This window comes from Centroberyx gerrardi, chromosome 18, assembly GCF_048128805.1.
Source record: "Centroberyx gerrardi isolate f3 chromosome 18, fCenGer3.hap1.cur.20231027, whole genome shotgun sequence".
NCBI classification, from domain to species: Eukaryota; Metazoa; Chordata; class Actinopteri; order Beryciformes; family Berycidae; genus Centroberyx; species Centroberyx gerrardi.
The window spans coordinates 16228259-16245329 of record NC_136014.1 but is presented as its reverse complement, the minus strand read 5'-3'; the positions used below and the strand labels follow the sequence as shown (position 1 = coordinate 16245329).

Below are 17071 nucleotides of genomic sequence, written 5' to 3'. Positions count from 1 at the left end.
AATGTATTTAGAAATATGACCCATATTCCCTCTTGCTGAGTCTGTGTAGTGCTTGCATGTTACTGAATTTCTTTCATCACTTTGTTCAGTTCCTATATGGAAGGAAACATGATGTACATATTCTGGATTGAAGTTTTTTTTTTTTTTTTAATTCCATTACACTGGAATTTTCAGGTGAGCGCTATGGTTAATTCCAGGTGGAAGTCCTCTGTATTCACCTCTAAAACCCGCCTACTCAGCTGAGTCGAATCCCAAATGGAAGAGAGGCGTGTACAAAAAACATGATTGACAGTCCACTGAGCCTGTCAGTGGCCACCTCCAAGCTTTAGTTAGGAAGATTCCAGATGGTTCTGGAAGCTCAGGATTTCTCGAACACTCTGAAGGGGTACAAAATCCGCTCAGCTTCCTTCTCTCCATCTCGCCGGGTTGTCTGTGTAGTCAAAGCAAACTGATCTCCAAGCGGAATTTTCGCTACATTGAGGAGCAAGGTAAACCGACTGAACAATATTTTTACAGGGTTTCAGCACGATTGAAATTAAATGTCAATTACTGCCTTTGATGTAACATTTTATCACTCATATTTTTAATGTTAACTGACATTAGCTTAACTAACTGTTAAGGTTAGATAGCTAGCTTAACGTATAACGTTATTCGCCGTTTTTATTCGAAGTTGACATTTTCTAACATTTCCATAGAATATTCCAACGTCCCTGTTAGTTGCTAATGATGATAGTGTCATTTATGGTAATATAACTATTTTATGTCTATCTTATTGAAAGACCATATGACATCCATATAATTTCTGAATACGGTTGGTAGAACAAGTTGGTTTTCCTTGCCATATCTGCGTTATTAAGGACATTTAAAAACTTTTTCCAAGATTATCATGCCGAATTGGCAGCTCACATCCCTTTATCAACGTTACCCAAACTGGAAGACAGCAGCCACAAGCACCACATGGTGCATCCACGACACTTGCCAACCAGTAATTATGATAGGCAGGCGCACAACCTAACTAAAGTCAGTCTGATTCCTCAGTGGAAATGTTTTGTCACGCTTTCAGGTGGTGGTCTTCACAATATGCAAGACTTGTATAGCTCAATAAAGAACGGGTGATCGTTCATAAAGTCTTGTCAAAACGCTGTGATGAGACGCTTTCGATTCCTACTGTATAGAAACTGCAGGAGAGTCCTGGTAGCTTCTAGAATCATGCATTTTGTAGGGGAGCCGGCAGGTGGAGTGTTTTTGGTGATGCTGAGATGCACTTCAAACCATGCGCTCCTCTCATGAGCAGTTATTAACCAACCAATTCTTTCAAGTGTCAGGTTAGGGTGCCCCCCAATATATTGGCTGTTTGAGACTTCTCTTTGCTGTTTTCCCTTTGCATTGAGGTCTCGGTTCCCTCATTGACCTTGAGAATATAAATTGGTTGAGAAACCCTAGGAATTAACACATTCAACTCAACACAGTTTACTTAGCCTACTGTATTCACAGTGGATGTATTTTGGTGTAGTTGCAATTCTCCACAAATTCTAGTAATATCAATATTATGTAATTTGTGTCAGGGCAGAAGCAGGTGGATTTAGTCTTGTTTGCCAAGGATGGATTATAGAATTGAAGTACAACAGAACTGGACAGTCTGTTACACCACCTGCCTTTATAAGCCATACGCCTGCGCATATGAACCCATCATTACTGACGCACACCTCATTGCCATCAATTAACTGAATGGATTTCAGTTGGCTTTCAGAATTGCTTCAGCACCATCAAATTTGGTGAACTATGAGGCTGACAGTTGTCAAGGTTTTTTGGTAATTTTGGTAAAATCGCATTACGTAAGAGTGATGTGATGGCGCTCTTAGTAGCTGTGCCAGTTGCATCATATTCAGTGACTCGTGCTGGAATTGATCTGTAGACCATTGAGCGGGATGGCACAGGCTTGCACCATGCCTGTACAACTGTCAAAATAAGAAACAAAGCCAAAGCGGCAAAATTGATTCTATTGTTGGAAAGTGTGTGACGTTACTGCTTCTGATGATGCAGCGCACGGTTTCATCTTAGTCAAATCAAATGTGAAGGCCTGTGTACATTGCGCTTTAGGGAAAAAAAGGAAATACCATCATATATGTAAATGCCCTCAGTATAACCCAAACAGTGTATTCCATGACAATATGTGCAATTTAATATAATGCATAGTGACTTATGAGCAATGTGCATTCACCTCCTCTGCTCCTCTACTCGTCACCTCTGCTCAGATGCCTGAAGCACACGACCAGCCCATGGAGGAGGAGGCTGAGACCTTTGCCTTCCAGGCTGAGATTGCTCAACTGATGTCCCTGATCATCAACACTTTCTATTCCAACAAAGAGATCTTCCTTAGGGAGCTCATCTCCAACTCCTCAGATGTAAGTTTATCACAGTATTGGCCTAAGACTATGTGCTCAGTCTGATATGTTGTATTGTAGCCTGTATGTAGATGTTCACTGAATTGTGCAATGGAATGATGTTAATATTGTCTCTACACTTATTTTTACCATATGCTATAGCTATAAGCGCTATACTGCACTGAAAATCAGTAAATCTAATATTGTAAATTAGTGAATAATCCTAAAATCCTGAGGTTTAAGAATTCTGTCATCAAACCTCTTATCAACGTTTAATTCTTTAGGCCCTGGACAAAATCCGCTATGAGAGTCTCACCGACCCAACCAAGATGGACTCTGGCAAGGATCTCAAGATTGAAATTATTCCCAACAAAGAGGAACGCACCCTGACTCTGACTGACACGGGTATCGGCATGACCAAGGCTGACCTGATCAACAACCTGGGAACCATCGCCAAGTCTGGCACCAAGGCTTTCATGGAGGCCCTGCAGGCTGGGGCTGACATCTCCATGATCGGTCAGTTTGGTGTGGGTTTCTACTCCGCCTACCTGGTGGCAGAGAAAGTGACAGTCATCACCAAGCACAACGATGATGAGCAGTATGCCTGGGAATCCTCTGCTGGAGGCTCTTTCACCGTTAAAGTTGACAGTTGTAAGTGACGTAAAGGCCAAATTGTACAATGACTTAACAGTTAATTACAGTGGTGTCCATTTATAATAATACTACTACTAATAATAATACATTTTATTTATAAAGCGCTTTACATGATGCTCAAAGACACTTTACAAAAGATATATTACATCAATACAATCCAAACAGTGATGGTGGGTGATCATAGCTGGAGTAGCAGTGGGAGTGAAATGTATGCAGTTTTGAAAAGGTGGATTTTGATTTGATATATTTTCAACACTTCAATTTCATTGTTGAGGAATAGCTATACCTAATAATGTAGTTTTGTTTACATGGACATTTTTATTCCAGTTGGTACCAGGATCATCTTGATATACACTAACCCATGCTTACTTTTTTCCCCCTCATAGCTGAGCACATTGGTCGGGGCACCAAGGTGATCCTGCACCTGAAGGATGACCAGACAGAATACATTGAGGAGCGAAGGGTCAAAGAGATTGTGAAGAAGCACTCGCAGTTCATTGGCTACCCCATCACACTCTTTGTAAGCACTCAATCCAATTGATATACACAGTCTTACTAGAGTACGATTAACTTAGAACTTTGAACCTGCTACCATGGCGTCCATTGTGTGCCAACATCTCCAATAGCATAATCCAGCATTAAATATTCAAATAAATAAATGTATAATAGTGTAGAAAAATGTATTAGATGGATACAAATTACTTTTCTGTAATTACATGATGATTTCTGTTTTTATTCATTATTTTTCCTCACAAATCACAGCTGTAATCCATTTATTGTTTTAATTATTTTATTTTAGAATTTAAGATTTTCTTATTTACATCCTTTGCATCAATGTATACATCAATTTCTTGGGTTAGGGTTAGGCTATTTAATTCAGTTTTGGCACATATATATTCATTTTCCCATTTTTTGATATGAATTTATTTAAATCTACATATTTGGTGCTGGATTACCTTAGTTGAGATGCTGACACACAATCGACGCCATAGCTGTAAGATAGAATTGCAACAATGCATTGTAAAAAAAAACATAGCAACTTTAAGATCATGGGAAAGGAATACACCAGGTTTTGGGAGACTGTTAAGCAATCAGAACATAGGACTCCATAGTCCATAGTAGGTTGTTTGCTCCGGTCCTCCGGGCTAACAGTTAAGCATACACTGTGTTGAGTGATAACTGGCAACTAGCGTTATCTTGAAAATGAGAACTAGTAGCAGCTCTAAAGGTAAATGGTAACTAATTTTAAATGTTATGTGGCTAAATATGGCAGTTTTGTTTAGGAGATTGCTAAGATTTATACAAAATATGGTGCACAAATAACATTGGTTTGCACTACCAGGGCCTGCTTTCCCTTTGGAAAGGTCACTCTTCCTGCAACACTCTGAGCATGATTTGTTTTAACATAGAAAGTGAACGTGGTGGGTGATGGAAGACTGTGTACAGCTAAAAATCGCTGTGCATCAGATAAATATGTGGTTACTCACTTGAAATAGTTCCAAAAAAACATCAGCTATACTGGGTTAATATTTCATTTTTACATTTATGAATCTACAGGCCATATAATAAACACTTCAACAACTTTTTATTACTAAAAGGTGTTTGTACTTGGAGTAATGCCAGTTGCATACAATCAGTTATCATAATGTATACTAGTGTTGGCATGTAGTACTGGAACAAATGATCTACCGGGGGAGTAAATTGACCAAATATCCCAAAAACTTGGTGTATTGTTTTTTAAAGGCTTTTGTTAAGAAAGACAAGAGCAGATGGCAACATTTCTTGTGGATGTTGTTCCTGGCTAGCCCATGGTCACAACTTTTTTTGAAATGACCAGTGACTAATGACATATCTCTATTCAGGTAGAGAAAGAGCGTGACAAGGAGGTGAGTGACGACGAGGCGGAGGAGGAGGAGAAAGAGAAGGAAGAGGAAGATGAGGATAAGGACGAGGACAAGCCCGAGATTGAGGACGTCGGCTCCGATGACGAGCATGACCACGACCACGACAAGTCTTCAGACAAAAAGAAGAAGAAGAAGAAGATCAAGGAGAAGTACATTGACCAGGAAGAGCTGAACAAGACCAAGCCCCTGTGGACGCGTAACCCCGATGACATCACCAACGAGGAGTATGGAGAGTTTTACAAGAGTCTCACCAACGACTGGGAGGACCACCTGGCCGTCAAGGTGAGGAAGTCCATTCATGGTTCGATCAGCAGTATCTAGGCTACATTATTGACCTTTTAATGCATGTAATGCAATGATGCAAGTAATATAAACTTCACAACTAATAGGAAAAATCACCCCATCAACCCGTCTTCCCACAGCACTTCTCAGTGGAGGGCCAGCTGGAGTTCCGAGCTCTGCTATTCGTGCCTCGCCGTGCTCCCTTCGACCTCTTCGAGAACAAGAAGAAGAAGAACAATATCAAGCTATACGTGCGCAGGGTCTTCATCATGGACAACTGTGATGAACTCATCCCCGAGTACCTCAGTGAGTCTTGGCTAATGGCTAATCAAAGATGTGATCTCGCTAAACTTTTTGCATTACTGTAATTTCCAGAAGTAGCACCTGTTTGTAAAAGAGATTGGGTGAATTAAATGGATTATGGATTAATTACATGTCCTTACCTACAGTGTGAGTGGGTTGTCCAGTTGGATACAATGGTGAACAGGGGCACTCATGTTAACTTTCTATGTGAGTATTGGGTAGTTTTACACATCTCCGATTAAAAAGTGTCAAGTTACTGTTTACAAATGCATATAAGTACATGCGAGTTTGGAGCAAATTGTGATTTGAATTTGACAAACTTGATTAAAATTTTAAAAACATAAAAAAAAAAAATAATAATAATCTTCCTGGGTGGGAACAAATCTTCCTGGGTAAATCTTCTCCAAGTAGGGTCATATAACCAAACCCTTCCAAACTCCCAGATCTACTGAAAAGGTATGATAAATTCACGTGGAGATGCAATGGGAAATGTACCATTTACATTATAGTTTTTGGAAAACTATATCCTTCTATCCTGGCCAAGCTTCCATTCCCAGGTATATACGGTTCTGTGATATAAATACAACTAGAGCTGCAGTCATAAAGACAGAGTGAATTATCTCTTTTACAAACAGGTGCTATTTATGGAAATTATAGTCATGTGGAAAGTTTTTCCACACCATATTGCATTCAATATATTGAATTAAATTTGAATGGCTCTTCTCTATTCATACCAATCAGATAATCTGTGAAATTATATCTTGGGAAATTAATTTTGAAGGATGGCTAACCAATCTGTCTCTATCCTTCCTCAGACTTCATCAAGGGTGTGGTGGACTCTGAGGATCTTCCCCTGAACATCTCCAGAGAGATGCTGCAGCAGAGCAAGATCCTGAAGGTCATCCGCAAGAACCTGGTCAAGAAGTGCCTGGAGCTTTTCACCGAACTGGCTGAGGACAAGGACAACTACAAGAAGTACTATGAGCAGTTCTCAAAGAACATCAAGGTCAGTCGCCGCACCTTGCACTGTGCATGCTGCAAGCTTTCCATAATCAAGTATTGGGCAAAATTATGGCAGCCACCTTGTGTGTCGTATAACTCCATTGTGCCATGGGTCTGATACTATGTAATTTGTCATGATTTCACAAGTCAAGCTAAAAGTGATCTGTTTCATAGTGTGGTAGGGATTACAAATTTATTTGAAAGGTGCTAATCTGAACCAATAAATAAACAAACCGCCTGTTTGTCTTAGAACCTTCTGAATTTTAGTTACTGGTCACTGCTTGTCCCTCTAACCTTTCATGCAGTAGCCACCTGTCTGATCCTCTCGCCATATTGTCCCTATGATAAGCTGCTTTGAGCCTTATTCAGAGCTCCTTACTGCCATCTCCTGTTTTGTCTGAATGGAGGCTCTCAGGGTAGCAGGGTTCAGCACATAATGTCGTTTTTACAATTACTGTAACATGAGCCTCTGCTGAGGAAGGCTGTTGAATAAATCCAATTTAGAGATAAGAACCTCATTGTGATTAAATGCCAGCTGAATTTCTGCGTACTAGAACCGCCTTGTTCCCCACTGCTTATTACCGGCACTTGAATGAGTAATTAATTGAACATTTTCCATGTTTTCCAGCTCGGCATCCATGAGGACTCCCAGAACAGGAAGAAGCTGTCTGAGCTGTTACGTTACTACACCTCAGCCTCTGGAGATGAGATGGTTTCCCTGAAGGACTACGTCACACGCATGAAGGACTCCCAGAAACACATCTACTACATTACTGGTGACTATGCTCTTTCACTATTAGTCTGTAAACTGTAAATGCAAAATTTAAGATGTCAAATTAACTTAATTTTTATGGTACTGTATATGGTCACTGTTTCATATTTTGTTATATCAAGTATATATCTTGTTTGACAACATTACCATAACTTTATTTCAGGTGAGACCAAAGACCAGGTCGCTAACTCCGCCTTTGTGGAGCGCCTTCGCAAAGCTGGCCTAGAGGTTATCTACATGATTGAGCCCATTGACGAATACTGTGTGCAGCAGCTGAAGGAGTTTGAGGGAAAGAACCTGGTTTCAGTGACCAAGGAGGGCCTGGAGCTGCCCGAGGATGAGGATGAGAAGAAGAGGCAGGAGGAAAAGAAATCTCAGTTTGAAAACCTCTGCAAGATCATGAAAGATATCCTGGAGAAGAAGGTGGAGAAGGTGAGGCGATTTACCAATAATTCACACAGCATGTGTTCAAACAACCCACAAAACCTCAAAACCATGACATCCTGTTTGTAACAACTCAATTTGATATTGTTTACAATCCACTGATGTCCCAGTATTATATTGGAAAATGGCATAAACTCTCCTTTGCCTCCACAGGTCACAGTCTCCAACCGCCTGGTGTCTTCCCCTTGCTGCATCGTCACCAGCACCTACGGCTGGACGGCCAACATGGAGAGGATCATGAAGGCCCAGGCCCTGAGGGACAACTCCACCATGGGCTACATGGCCGCTAAAAAGCACTTAGAGATCAATCCTGACCACCCCATTGTAGAGACCCTGAGGCAGAAGGCAGAGGCCGACAAGAACGATAAGTCTGTGAAGGATCTGGTCATCCTTCTGTTCGAGACCGCCCTGCTGTCCTCAGGATTCACCTTGGACGACCCCCAGACCCACTCCAACCGCATCTACAGGATGATCAAGCTGGGACTGGGTGAGTACCTGCGTGTTCAGTCATATAGCTTAAATCTTTCATATTACATCTGATCTATCCTTGCATATGTTGCGTGTTTTAAGCAAACAAGAATATCACTCTAGGTGTAAGTTGAGTCAGCTTACAGTATGTGCTGTACATTTTCTGTGAGTCATCGACATATACTTTTTACTGCATAACACAAGCCTACTCATGAAATCCAGCTTCAGTGACTCATAACCCACTTCCCGTTCCTTCTTCCAGGTATCGACGAGGATGACCTGGCGTCAGAAGAGCCCACGTCTGCCCCCGTCGAGGACATGCCCCCTCTGGAAGGGGACGACGACACATCCAGGATGGAGGAGGTGGACTAAATTGACCCGGTTTCATCTGCCTGCTAGTTTGGCAGTAGTGTTATATAATGACAAGAGTTCGATGTTGTTAATGAGCCTGGAATGTCCTCCCCACCCCAACCCCTTTTTTGCCCCATTTCACTGAACTTCCCCTTGCATTGACCATATGCAGTTCAGATTCATTCCTTAGAACTTTATTACTTTTTTTTGTTAAAGTCATCACTTTTTGTATCTTGAGTTGTATCAATGCATTTTTTTGTATTTATTGACATTCCAGCATTCTTGTGTGTTCTGACTTTTACTGTAAATATCTTATCAAAAAAATTGATACTGTTATTTGAAACGGTGGGACCCAGAAATAAAGTTTACGATGTTAACGAGTCACGTTTTGTTCACCCTTGCTGATTTCTCTGAAGTGATTAAGGACATTAGTGTCTTCCAACTTTGTTTGATGGTTATAATAATGCAATGCAATCTCACCAATTATGCATATATACAGGCATCAACTTTGGCTTTTAGTCTGGCTAAGGATTCAACTATTAGTAGTGAGGTTGACATGTCTCTGTGGCTTTTCAGCTGTCCACAAGTGGTTGTCAGTATTTTTCATTTAAATATGAGGATGAAATTACATCCTTGCTACATTTACAGGGATCATTAGCAGGGCCTCAAGGCTGGAGTAACCCTGTGTTAAGTGCTTTATTAATTGTAAAACTAGTCTCATCATGATGCATGTAAGCGTGGTCGTTGGGATATGTGAGATTTATTCTCCAATAAAACCTGCATTCAATTGGAAGGTTTTAACACCAGGTGGCGTCTGCCTCCAAAAAGTAAGTGGAATAAGCCAGTGGTCGTGAGGGTTTTAACAGCTGGCATTGTGAATTAGGCTTTTGGAAAACTGACTCATTGAGGTAGGTACTGAATGGAACAGACAAATGAATATGGGACGTCTGGAAAAACGCAGTCCAGCTCGTTTCACGCCTGCTGGACAGACCCTGAACACTTTGATGTGTCAGCCGTGGTTGTAATTTCTCTCACCGGCAGAGAGCTCCCACTCTCTTCCACGGCTCAATCTGTCAAAACGAAACGCCGAGAGTCACCTGACTGACAGCAGCCTATCGCATCAGCGAGGACAGGCTAACCGCCACAGTGTGGTGCCCGAAGAGTTGTCAAGGATTTGGTTGTGGAGTATCCGAAGGGGAGCAAGGGCGGCTACGTTTGTGCAATGCCGAATAAAACGAAAAAAGAGAAGGTGAGTTCAGAATTGGGAGCAGGTTATGACTATGGTGAATAAAGTTCACCCAGATGCATTTGAATGTATTTTTGGATAAACAGAGGCCTTACTACAAGACATTTATCAGTGTGGTGTCCCATCATCTAGAGAGCGAAAGAGACAAGCCAACTAGCAATCATCACCAGCTAGTGGCTAGTCTGCTACGTTAACGGGTTAGCACTTGCTACGTTGGGCTGCCTAATTTAAATAAACGACCGTTATCCAGCAATGAAATGGTTCTCTAAGTATACATATGTTTTCTCAGATAATGTATGTTTGTTTTTGCAAATTTAGGCATTTGCTACCTTTTTAAAACTGAAAATATGGCTTGTGTGACTGCTAACTAGCTTTGAAGTAGCTAGCTAGAAGCAGATTTGTCAGTGTGTTAAAATATGAGTGTGTGACTGTGTGGTCAGGCTTGCTATATTTGGCTAGGATTTGTGCATGGCAGCATACAGTGACACACCGCTTAGCATTATTTTCCAGCCTATTATCCGCTAATGTCACATTCACTTAAGTATTTTAACTGTCTTTCAGGAGTCCCCTAAGTCTGGAAAAGTGGGCAAGAGTGGAGGACAAGAGAATTCAGAGCATGAGGTAGGCTGACTCGGGACACCTGCCCGGACACTCCCTGGAAATCAGAAGGACTTTGCTTGACACAAGTTCAAATGACACTTTTAAATTGTCACTAGGCAGTTTGAAGATGGAATGTGTTATTAGTCTCTAGTGCAGTCCTATGTGATGTTTTGGTGAAAGACTACACAATGCTCTGATGGGATGAGACTATTGCCCTCAGACCAGTAAACCAGCCGAAGCATGGTAGAAAATCCAGGGGATGGGCAAAATAACAGAAATGACACATGAAAAAGGACTTTAACTTAATCAGAATTGTAGGCAGCTAGACGGGCAAGTCATTAAATTGAATGCCAGCAGTATGTGTCAGCTCTAAAAGAGGTCTGACAATCACCACGTTTATATGTGTCTTGAGGGCAACATGAGGCAATTAATAGAGTTGCAAACTGGGAAAATAGACATTACCTTAATTGCAGGTGCATTGGTCACTAGAATTATTTAGTGTGGCAAGGAGAACATTCTCAAAAATCATGACGATATATGCCAAACATAGAGAAACTGTACTGGCAAAGAGGATCAGTGGTTGCAAGTTGAATATGACTGACTTGAGATGTTTAGCAACTATCTATCTATCAATCTAGTATATGTCTATCCCTGTCAGTCATATTCAAGGTAGACATCAGAATTGACCACTGAATTGAATCCCTCTGAAAATCTCAACAAAAACTGTTTGTGAGCTTCATAAAACTGGTATTTATCGGAAGGCGCAAAACCTGCACCCCGAGCTATGGAAAGATAGTAACATGATCTGAGTTGTCTTTCACCTTTTTTCTTATATCTGGATGGGATTACGTTTGGAGATATTACCAACTGTCAAACATGGTGGTGGAGCTGTAATAGTGTGGGAGTCATTAAGTCAGATGACTGCACTGCATGGTCGTATAATTGTCAAAGAATCTAAACATTATTGAACCTTTATGGAAAGAAGATTTGCACCTCCTTCATCCCATAAAGAACTGAGGCTTTCCTTCTTGAAGAATAGTCAAATATCCTACTGCACACAGTTCAGAACTTGTATGACAGCATTTCAATGAGGACTGAAGCTGTTCTGAAAGCAAATGGTGACCCTACTCCTTACGAGATACTTGATATTCATATATTATTAGGTGTGTCCGTTACTTTGTTCACCCCCTGTATGTATTTCATTTTCCAGGTTCAGAATACTGTACCAGGTCTAAATCTTTAGGCTGCTGTTATATGCAGTCAAATTGATCCTAATCTATAAACATGTAGGCCTATCTATATCTAGTGAGTTTGGCAGCTGACCAAGTTTATAAGTTGAAAGGTTTAAATAATACAGCCTATGTACTGGGTTGAAACCTATTTAGATAAGATAGTGTGTATTTAATTTATCTGTTTTACTGGATTGTCCTGGTTTCCTCCTTGTATCTCAGTACCACATTCAATCAGTTATGCAGAGCTTAGAGCTTTGGTCGTCCCCTGTTAACCCCCCTGTACTCAGTTTCTTAAGGCTGTGGTCTCTGCCCCCTACCCTCCTCTCACTCGGTAGTAATCCTTGATTATCTGCTCTCTGTTGTGTGTCAGCAGCCATGCAGCAGATCTGCTAATGCGCCAAACTTGTGTCAAATTGAAATTGCTGGGCAGCAAGCTGTTGCTGTATTACCCCCTCTAAGCCCCTCCTTCAGTTTCAGACTCTTCTGGCTACCAGAACTGTCAGCTTTTAGATGTCAGACTCAGGAATGAGAGACAACAGAAATATCTTATTATAGCTTTTAATTCTTCTTTTAATTCTTTAATTTGGTTTGCAGTAAAATGGTACAGAGAATGCCATATCTGTGTCAATCTGAGGAGAAGTTGATAGCAGCTGGCTTGCCTGTGGGTAGATGCCACTTTTCATGCTGCCTTAGGACAGTTAGCTTTACAGCATCCGCTTTGTATTTGTGTGTCTGCCATGGCTTTTTCCAACAGGTCCTGGCTCTTTTGTCCTTTGCTCAAGACAGTGGTTGCGTTTCTCTTTTGTAACAATTTGTGCACTAGTTCAAGTCTTTGTGTCACTGTAAGTCCTGCGTCCTGCCTCAACACACACCAACGCTTACCATGTTCTCTTACTGACAAACCTGTCTGTAGCATGCAAACAGAATCTGTTGGATGACAAGTCTCCTCCATATTGGGTTAATGAACTGGCAAGGACAGGAGAGAAGTCCTTATGTTGCATCACATGAATGTGTAATCTAGCCCAGAATGTGGGCCAGCTCAGCTTGATTTCCCACATTACTCGACAGCTTGCTAAAAGATGGCCCAACTCCTAAACCCCTGTCTCGTAGTGCTGCAGACAGCGGCCAACTTTAGCTGGGTTTTAAGTGAATTTGATAAATCCCCTGTGACCCAGGCTGACGCAACTCCACAGCTGTGTCTGGTGAAGTGAGCCCTGTGTTGTCAGGTGCGTGTTGATGAATGGATCCCAGCAGGCAGGTGGGACCAGCCGTGAGAAACTTCCCACATTTACTAGATTCCACATCAAGAGAATATCCAACCTCTGTGGGATTTTGGATCAGTGGATCCAGGGATAAGCTAGGTTTTGTCAAGTCTTATGCTCCACAGCTGGGTGCCTTGGTAGTGGGATAATGAATCTTGATAGATGGCTTTGCTGGGATCTTCCAGACAATCTTAGGGTGTTAATTAAGCCCCGAGCTGCATCTTTCTCTACTTCAGTTAATGTGAGTTATGACTTTAGTTGCATCATTATGCCATAGGTTGCCCCGGGGACTAAAAGTTAACTTCTCTGGTTATGTACCCATCTAAAGTCTGGCAGTTATACTGTTTGTCTTAAACTGGCTACATCTACCTAAATTTATCAGATCTGTAAAGAGGTAATACAGGAAGGTTCTCACACTCACTGATTGCTTTTTGTCATTCACTCTTTGTGCACCAACCTAGACCTCTTTAGCCTGTGTCACTAATGTTGGCTCACTCTCTTCTCTCAGCAGGGCTCCAACAGGAAGGCCAGCAATAGCGTTCCTCCTACCACTCAACTGCTAAAGGGGAAGCAGTCAGGTACCCAGACACCTGTCAAAAAGGACAAGAGGCAGAGCTCCTCTCGCTTCAGCTTGAGCAACAACAGGGAGCTGCAAAAGCTACCGGCTTTCAAAGGTATTTACCTGCTCAAGTTCACAACCTTACTTCACCTAATCACGTAATGACCCAGCCAATGCTCTAGACTGAGGTCTCAGCGCATACTGTCGCATACACTTGGGAGTGTGTTTGTAAAATTGGATAAGGATTAGGGTTGTCAAAAGTATCGATAATTCGATAAGTATCGATACTAAAAATTTGAAACGGATACAACACTCATTTGCAACAGTATCGATACCAGCAGTGCTTTCTCTTAATGAAAAATCAAACGTATTATTTCTCCGCCTCACTAGCCCCACACACACACACACACACCCTGCACCGCTGCCCACAGCCCTTCCTCTCACTAGTAGCAGTCAGCTGGGTTGTTGCCTCAGTCAGCAAACGATGCTACAGAGTGGTGCCGACGAAGGGGGGTAACACGTCAAACTTGGCGAAGCACCTTAAGGACCGACACGCCAGTCTATATAAAGAATTTTGAGAGGTTAGCGAAAGCTCCCGTTTCAACATCACTGAAGCATTAAACATTTATCATAAACGTTAACGTACCCTGCACATCATCCGTTTTAGTTTAGCTAGCAAATCAAACGTTAGCTACAGAGCTAGCTAACGTTATCAAGTAGGTTTGCCAGATGCCCGGTTTTCGACCGGACTGTCCGGTTTTCAGATGCATTGTCCGGGCCCGGTCAGAAGGCTCGACCGGACATTGAAATGTCCGATTAAAATCATTCTGTCAATAATAATCCTTCTGTGTTTTTTGCTTAGTTGCTTACAGTCTATGCTGCAGAGGCCAGGAGGCAATATGATGTTTCACATGCTTGTGCAGTATAAGCTCACTCCCCTCAATAAAAAAGAGCAAATCATGACGGCGATCGACACCTGTCAATCAAAAATGTGTTGTTTGATCTCAGACAACTTTAAAATATTGTTTTCATGTTAAAATATAATTTTAACATGAAAACAATCTATTTTTTAAAAAAGATTGAAAATTCATTTTTTCGAAAATGGTATCGCATATCGATATTTTCCTAGGTATTGTATCGAAGTTAGAAATTCTAGTATCGTGACAACCCTAATAAGGATATGCGCCAGAGCATTCAAAAACTCTTTGTACCAAAGCTGTACAAAGAGTACAGCTTTGGTGGTAAAGTTGCTACGTTGGCAGGTTTTGCATGTGGATGAGGCATTGTAGATACTATAAGATCACAAAACCTTTTTATATGCAAAAATAATGCATTGAAAACCATTTTGAAGCCTGAATAGTATAATCTTTATTTATATAGCACTTTTGAAAACAAAGTTACAAAGTGCTTCACAGTCACGAGAGATAACAAACTGTGTATGCAAGACTCTTGGAACTCATCCAGAAGCCATTTAAAAGTTTTCCTTTAGGCGGCCAGAAAAAAACCAAATAGGCTGCTTAAGTGTTTAATGTGTAGGGAAATCCCTATAATTGACACAGATAAATGCAAACATGACAGACATGCATATGTACAAGCACACACTCAGTCATTCACTCACTCTGTCCGCATCTGAACATCCCCTGCTGCATCACCCTCAGTATAACACCGAGCTGACAGTGGCATTACGCAAGACATGGAAACAAACAGAGGACGTACATGGCATGGACTTTGCGCTGGATTTAACCCAAGCATCTATATTTAGGGGTAATCCAGAGATAAGGCTTTAATGCCATGGTCCTTGCATTTCAGGATGTTGCCCGTGCCCAGATAAGCAGTGTCTGGCAGCTATACTACTATTCCCTCTCTCTCTCTCTCTTCTTCCTCTCTCTACATCTGCCAGAAAAATCTGGCAGATGTATGTAGATATACAATGAAGCCCAGTACCAGCATAGCACTAGATGGAAAAGCAAGGAGCAACACTGTCGCCATGCTCATGGGAGTAGGATTTATACACAAAACAGCGCTTTCCCGTTCTTTTTTCCAGCAATTCATCAAATTCATTAAAATCATCTGACCTAATTGGTTACCCAAAACAAACAAATATAACTGAAGTACAGTTCAATAAGTACATTTATAGCAGTATCAATGTCCAAATAACACACATTTTTAAACTTTAACTGGCATTGGAACTGATAATGGAAATGAGATGATTGAAAGCAAGAGAGTCAATAACTTGATGGAGTGCAATAAAAGCTTGCACATCAGTCCAAAATACAAAGTTCTTATCGAGGCATAAGATGCTTCCTCAAAATGTCTGCAAGACAAATCAAACCCCATTTCTCCCTTTGGAGGATTAGGGTAATGGGACAAAGTTGAGCCACTATCTGTGACTTCAGGAGAGAGCCGCTGTGGTGTTAATGTGTGCCACTTGTTCGCCATTCAGTCTCCTCTAAGATTAGACTTAATGGACACATAAAGGAGTTGTTCCTACAGTGATGTTTACCTGTACATTCTTTAGCTTGGCCCTTATATTGTGTCAAGAAACTAAATAATCATAACTTAATTTCTGATAAACACTGTTCAGTTCCCACACCCCAATGAGAACTTTGATAACATTCTCCAAACATTGTCCCACAGTGGCCCAGTGGATGTTATCAGTTAGTCCTGTCCAAACAGGCACCTCGCTAGGCCTGTCTTCATTCCAGGCATGCTCACCACCTCCTGATGGGAACACTTGTCCATGAGCCTTTCCTGGAGATTTACAAGGTTGAGGCTAGACCGAAAACCCTGACCACAAGTAGGCCTTCCCCATGAACTCGCCCCCAAATCTAATGCTCTTGTTGTGACTCCAGTGTAGATTTGAACTACCCTAGTTTAGTCATTTCGTAAGTTATAATGCTTCCTCCGGTAAGATGCTGACCTGATTCTTATGTTTGTGTTTATAGGCTATGAGTGTTCGGTTTTGGTTAAATCAGAAATTTGTGCATTTTGGAGAAATGGAGACAGTATGTGTGCTGGAGATATTTTTAACTGCCGCAAGTAAACAGGGAGAGAAATCTACTGTTTGAGGAAAAACATCCCAGGCAACGCTTCAGACAGGTGCCAGTTTATTTTATTTTGGTCTCATTGAAGTGCAGACGTACTTGCCAAAAGGCACAGCACAACAGTTGTTGCCTCTATATGTGTTCCTTTTCAAATGAGGAGCCATTCCTGCATGGAAGTAAACTGTCCCACAGGGTTTGTCTCCACCTGCTGGTGAAAGTGTGGATTCTTTAACTGAGTCATGTTGACTAACTGGGACAAACCTTTTTCTGTAAAGACACTAATGTGATGTAACCTGTCCCTGATCTTTTAGCCATGCATAACAAACAAAACCAATTGAAATTGATTCTATCTATTGTGTGTAATTGTTGGAATTTCCTTGCTGGTTTGTGCCATTACAATCATTTAAACTGTATATTAAGATGTGCATTATTGCCTAATATTTGTCCATACAAGTTTAATATTTTAAGTAGCTAATAGCTAAGCTATGCTACAGGATTTTGGAACATTTTATTGTTACATTATTCTCTTGAAGAAGATCAGTTTGTGAAGGCTTTGGATATAGA

At 41.2% G+C, this 17071-nt stretch overlaps 2 protein-coding genes across 3 annotated transcripts in view; both read left to right on the top strand.

Moving 5' to 3' along the window:
• Nucleotides 1-382: 382 nt before the first annotated feature.
• Nucleotides 383-8939, top strand: LOC139916689 (heat shock protein HSP 90-alpha). Its single transcript, XM_071905699.2, has 11 exons — nucleotides 383-488; nucleotides 2256-2405; nucleotides 2669-3035; nucleotides 3425-3558; nucleotides 4901-5224; nucleotides 5365-5530; nucleotides 6343-6533; nucleotides 7158-7305; nucleotides 7465-7733; nucleotides 7899-8232; nucleotides 8476-8939. Exons 2-11 carry the CDS (start codon nucleotides 2256-2258, stop codon nucleotides 8583-8585), a joined length of 2193 nt encoding a protein of 730 aa, XP_071761800.2. The 5' UTR covers nucleotides 383-488; the 3' UTR covers nucleotides 8586-8939.
• An 805-nt stretch (nucleotides 8940-9744) lies between these two features.
• ppp2r5cb (protein phosphatase 2, regulatory subunit B', gamma b) overlaps nucleotides 9745-17071 on the top strand; it is a 31904-nt gene continuing 24577 nt past the window's right edge. The window contains exons 1-3 of one of the 2 annotated variants that reach the window (XM_071900058.2): nucleotides 9745-9813; nucleotides 10372-10431; nucleotides 13413-13578. In XM_071900058.2, coding sequence (XP_071756159.1) covers nucleotides 9787-9813; nucleotides 10372-10431; nucleotides 13413-13578 — 253 coding nt within the window. In that variant the 5' untranslated portion in view covers nucleotides 9745-9786. The remainder of the gene's footprint in view (nucleotides 9814-10371; nucleotides 10432-13412; nucleotides 13579-17071) is intronic. The other variant, XM_071900135.2, reaches the window with a different exon arrangement.

Coding starts and splice junctions, on each gene's coding strand:
- LOC139916689 (XM_071905699.2), top strand. CDS start 2,256: ATGCCTGAAGCACACGACCAGCCCATGGAGGAGGAGGCTGAGACCTTT. Junction 2,406..2,668: donor TCATCTCCAACTCCTCAGAT/GTAAGTTTATCA, acceptor TTAATTCTTTAG/GCCCTGGACAAAATCCGCTA. Junction 5,531..6,342: donor ACTCATCCCCGAGTACCTCA/GTGAGTCTTGGC, acceptor ATCCTTCCTCAG/ACTTCATCAAGGGTGTGGTG.